Source organism: Carlito syrichta, unplaced genomic scaffold (genome assembly GCF_000164805.1).
Source record: "Carlito syrichta isolate Samal-C Ts95f unplaced genomic scaffold, Tarsius_syrichta-2.0.1 Scaffold315826, whole genome shotgun sequence".
Classification (NCBI taxonomy): domain Eukaryota; kingdom Metazoa; phylum Chordata; class Mammalia; order Primates; family Tarsiidae; genus Carlito; species Carlito syrichta.
The window spans coordinates 557,847-563,394 of NW_007259922.1; the positions used below are offsets into that span (position 1 = coordinate 557,847).

Genomic DNA, 5,548 nt, shown 5'->3' on the forward strand with positions numbered 1-5,548 from the left:
TGGTTGTCACCAAACATTTCTTACTCATCCTCTTCCTTGCAGAGAAAATGGCACATTGGGATGGGCATGGCGGCTCATGCTTGTAATCCCAGCGATTTGGGAGAATGAAGTGGGAGGAGGGCTTGAGGCCAAGAGTTCCAGATTAGCTTGGGCAATGTAGCAAGACCCTCTCCACAAAAATAAAACTTTTACAAGAGAGAAAATGGGCACCTAGTCAATTATTGTCTTCCAGAAAGAATTTCGTCCCTTAAAAACCCTGTCCTACTCCTCCCCTTGTCTCTTTCCAGCTCTCTGGTGGGCAGCCCATCTGTCCCCACCTTCTGTTTCCCAGCACTCGTTGGGTTCTTTCAGCTTCAGTAAAATGAAAGAGAAGCGAGAAGGCCCAACACCCCCTTAGACAGTTTCAGCAGGAGATGAGGACTTCGGAGGACGCCCTGCTAGGAAAGGCACAGCGACGTCATCTCCTGAGACCAGTCGGAGAATCATTGGTGACAGTGGGAACCAGGGAGTTTGCAACGATGGAAAACACAGAACAGAGTTCTCAAGGTTCAGAAGTTTGCTTCATATCTTTATTGACCAAAAAAAAGTCAAAGTCACAGCATTTCAGACTAGTCAAACACATAAACAGTAACAAAGGGCACCCACCAGCGACAGGCCTAGTCCCCAAAGTCTGGATCAAAGGCCGTGCTGGAGGGTGGGGGTGGCCTCATGCCCTCAGCATCCCCACAGCCTCCCCCTCTACACTCGACACCCCCAAGAGAAGTTACCACTTGCAGAAACTTTAGAGGAGGCTGGGCCCCACCTTGCCAGGGAAAAAGACCAGGTTCTGAGGAAGACAGAAGCAGTGCTACTTTGCTATCACTCAGCAGATGCCAGGTGCTCCTGGAACTGGCTGGCATCACTGGCGGTCTCACACCTGGGGTAGAGAAAAAGACAGGACACTTTCCCCTCGGCAATACTGGGCAGCAGAGTATGGGTCACTGGTCACACGACAGCCCCGAACCCTGTGCAGACCTTCCTGATGTGATCAGTCATACTCCCAGGAGGACAAGGCTTTCAAGAACATCAGGTTGGTTCATAAAGGGTTTGGGTAAAATACTCCTCCAGAAATCTTAAGAAACAATCAACATCAGACCCCTGGAACATTGGAACAATTGTCATTGGGTTGTGGTGAGGAGGGAAATTTGGTAAACACCAGCTGTCCAAGCAAGCAGAAAAAGCATCCACATCTACTTCCCAGAGCACTTGGCTTAGGGCTCTAGAGTCTCTTTATAGGGGCAGCTGTGCAGTTCTGAGGCATGAGGGAAACAGTGTGCACAGGAGGTGCCTACTGACGTCTGCCCTCAAGGGCTCCTGGCTGCACTCGGTGACAAAGCTGGGGTTGGGACCAGAGGCACCAGGCCTGGCCGAGAAACCTGGCCCACACTCTAGGAAAGCCAAGGGACAAGGGCCTAAACAGACACGATGGGGCACAAGGGCCCAAATGAAGGTGCTTTTCCTTCTGGTTTGTGCGATGCTGCTTATTTGACTTGGCCGAAGAGCACCTCTTCCAAAGTCCTCTCTCCTGCTCTGCTTAGCGTGGCTCTTTCTGCTGTCTCTATTTTCTCTTGACTACACTCTTTTTTTTTTTTCCTGAAAGATGTGACAGCATGGATGCCTGCAACCCTATGGAAGGGGTGGCTGCTTTGATTTCATCTAACATCTACAGCTGGCACAGGCCAGACTTCTGAGATGCTAACATGTATACTTACATGGGTGTGTGGACGTGTATATATCAGCAGAAACCCCTGTACATGTATTTCTGCTACTCTACAGAGAAATAAGGAAAATGTGAGATGCCTAGAAAAAAGTTCAGCCATCTGGGCATGGTCAGGTCACTAGTTCAAAAGACATCTGGCATAGTCTACAGTTACTTCCAGAAATTACTATTCTAGAACCACCTAGCAAGCAGTTGAATTGTGGAGCACAGAGAATCTCACCTCTGAAGGGCCCCAGGAGTGCCTGAATTGCGGCAGCTTTTACAGACACAGTAGTTCCTAGAAGCAGCTTCTCCTTCCCCACACCATTTGCCACACTATTGAAAGTGATCAAGGGCAAGTAGGATCTTCTGGCTCCTCTGCATTCTGCTGACTGACATTCAAAAGCTCAGGGAGAAAGTGTGGACAAAAGCTCTGTAGTCACAGCCCAAAGGAGGGCTCTGTGGCACACCCTAGATCCCGGCCAATATGGCATTCCATAGAAGGATGCGATGGGGGGGGGGTCAGAGACACAGGAAGTCCCCAGACTACTGGTCAGTGTGAAGTCACTGACACTGCTGTGGGGCAGGTGTGCCAAGGCTAGAAACCAAGAAGAGACACAAATATTGCACAGTCAAGGCATTTCCAAGAGACAGCACAGAAATGACAATTCTTTTAGATACAACAATATGACACATTTGGCAACTTTCAAAGAAACAGCTTTCCCATCCTAAGCCATAAGAGGGTCTGCAAGGTCCTTCCATCTTTGGTCCAGTTTAAAAAGCCAGGGAAGGAAGACGGGGTCAAAGGGAGGTGGGGTGCGTAAGAAAAGGTTGCATATGCAGTTATACCCACTACCCTAAAGCTCCTGTTTGCTGGATTCAGTGCAGGATGCTGCCTGTCTCCATCATCTCCTGGGGAGAAAGCAAGCTCTCCGGGGGGTTACTGGCTACTGGAGACAGCGGAGGCAAAGCTGCATGTGGTGACAGCTAGGTGCCCCGAATCCAGAACAGTGATCCCCACCTGCAAACGACACCCCATTCTCCCTTTCCTCACAGAGGCACTGTTCATAGGAATGCAGGGTACTCTGGCAACTCTAAGCCTTATCCAAAACCTCAACTTGACAAGCTGCAGCTTGAACCCTTTGCATCTGCTGCAGGATTTTGAGGGTGCATAGAAGGAGGGAAAGACTGTTCCAAAGCGGCTGTTAACGTCCAACACGGCGCACTTTGGGGTGAACCATGGCACAGCTCAGGGACAATCTTCTTTCCTTTGCTCTAGCTTCCTTAAAGTACAGGCCATTTCCAAAAAGCCAGGCCTTCCTCCCTCTTCCCCTAGATCCCCAAAAGGCTCCAAATGGGAACCCAGCTCAGTTGCTATTGTAAAGATCTGTTACAATACTGGCTAAGAAAACAAAAGCAGGTTTCTGAAAGGGTATTCTGCAGCCAGAAGTGGCATCTGTCTTCAGAGTCCTGCGGGTGGGGAAGGAGGTTCCTTTGGCTTTGACCAGAACGCATCTCCACAGGGGCCGAGCTCAGCTCTGCTTTGCAGTTGCTCAGATACTGTACAGGAGCGAGATATAACTTCACAGAGGTGCTCTGCATGATTGCTCTCTTGGTGTTCAGGATTCTGGAGTTTCCGATTCTTAGTTTACATCCGCGATCCTCTCTCCTGAAGAATCTGAAAGTGGGAGATGGGGGAGAAGACTGAGGCTGCTGACTGTTGAGGGAAAAGACACTCTCACGGCTGCTTTCCACTGGACTCAGCACACAGCAGGACAATCCTGGTGTTCCAGGAAGCAAGGCAGGAGTATAGCCTCAATCTCACCCAATGCACTTCAGCTGTGAAACTCTCTCTTGCCGAACACAGTTGGCCTAAAGTTTATGTGCTGTTGAACCAAAATCTTCCCACTCCGAGGGAAATGGTTCAAGCTCAGCGCAGGACGGCGATTTACGTGTGTGTGCTTGAGGGGAAGTCACAGTGGAGGAAAAGAAGCAAACGGTGTAAAACAATGTTTCCAGGAACTTAAGGGAGGGGAAAAGTCACAAAGGTAAGAAAATACCTTTTCTCTTGAGGCAGTGAAAAAAGAACAACAGTTTTAAAGAACAAAGACTTTCCAATTTGAAGTTCGGCATTCTCACCCTGAAATTGATAGCAATAAGCTTTTCTTCTTTTTTACTGATTGGGCAGAGGGTGGACCTATAGAACCCTTTTCAGGTTCATACTTCCTAACTACAAACTCCTGTCACTGCTCCATAAACCCTAATTTAAATGGCAAGAGTCAAAAGAACAAAACAAAGGGAAAAATGCAAAGCTGGCTCTAGAAGGAGAAGGAAGTGAGGAGGAGCAATGGTTCAGGCAGAGCCCACAGAGGGACTGGGAACAAGTCCGTCAAGTGATTTCTTTTTTCTTTTTTGTTCAGGGGAAAGCGCAAACAGTCCCTAACTACCACAAAGTATGCAGTGGAGTGTCCCACATTTGGGGACGTCACAGGCGTGCGCACATCCAGAGTGTTATGGATGCATCTCATCCTGGGAAAATCACCTTTGTGATCATGGTATCTCCTCTGCCAGGTAAGTATGAAGTGATTCTTACCTTTGCCTTTTCACTCGGTTCTATGACAATGCCATTGGTAGAATTATTTAGTTCTCTGGAGACAACACAGAGGAACTCCGCCTGATCCTCATTTCCATAGTTATAGGAAGATCCAATGCTAATTAGCTGATGAAACAAGAATATGGTGAATAATCAGTGACCTTAAAGCGCTAGTAGTCAACACCCTCCTCCTGACTGACCTTTGTCGTCTTACTTCAAAGATCGAAGAATTCTCTGCGGCTCCTGGGGCTAAATGTGTCTGTTATTTATCAGGGCGTCATCAACAAGGCTGTCCCGAAAATACAAGTATGAGCTCCCTTACTGTCCCCTCACTCAAGCTCTCCAAGTCACCCCAAAGGCAACGGTAGGATTGACATGATCCCTTTCCCTTGATCACACACCGAGGGGAAACGGAATGCTTCTGTGAATCAAAATGGACGTTTGCTTCAGTCAAGAACTGGCTCATCTCTAAGCAGAAGTCCTGGACAGGAGACTGGTACTCAGAAGGACCTGGAAAGCAGCAAGTGAATCACTGAATAGCTGCTGAAAGCTCTATGCTGCTGGTACTTTGACTCTTTCTTGGAAAACTGAATTCAGTGTTTAATTCTAAGTAGGAAACACACATGCAAGGGAGCATCTGAGCCAAAGCGTGAGGTCATTCTGGCAAGCAGGCAAGGCCTCATGTGGGCGACCACAACCGACCTGCTCTAAGACTAGGCTGGGCCCCTCAGCCTGCCGGTGCCTAACTTCCTCATGCACATAATGAAGGCACCAGCCTGGGCAACACAGCCAGACACTGTGGCTACCAAAAAAAAAAGTTAGCTGGGTACAGTGGTGTGAACCTGTAGTCCCACCTACTCCAGAGGCTGAGACAGGAGGATCGCTTAAGCCCAGGAATTTGAGGCTGTAGGGAGCTGTACCACCACACTTCAGTCTAAGCAACAGAGTGACACCCTGTCTCTCTCTTTTTTTCTTTTTTGAGTTGGAGTCTCGTCACTCACAGCCACCGCAACCTTCACCTGCTGGGCTTAGGCAATCCTTCCACCTCAGCCTTCCAAGCAGCTGAAACTACAGACGCATGCCACCATGCCCGGCTAGTTTTTGTGATTTATTGTAGAGATGAGGTCTCACCAAATTGCCCAGGCTGGTCTTGAACCCCTGTGCTTAGGCAATTCTCTCACCTTGGCCTCCCAAAGTGCTGGGATTACAGACTGAGC

The 5,548-nt window shown here is 48.8% G+C and overlaps 1 protein-coding gene across 1 annotated transcript in view; it reads right to left on the reverse strand.

The window, feature by feature from the left end:
• Positions 1-541: 541 nt before the first annotated feature.
• The window catches only part of KCTD2 (potassium channel tetramerization domain containing 2), a 20,740-nt gene continuing 15,733 nt past the window's right edge, over positions 542-5,548 (reverse strand). Inside the window, exons 6-7 of the mRNA XM_008073352.2 lie at positions 4,332-4,457; positions 542-3,416 (exon numbers count right to left, since the gene is read on the reverse strand). Of these exons, the coding sequence (XP_008071543.1) occupies positions 3,387-3,416; positions 4,332-4,457 (156 nt within the window). The 3' untranslated portion in view covers positions 542-3,386. The remainder of the gene's footprint in view (positions 3,417-4,331; positions 4,458-5,548) is intronic.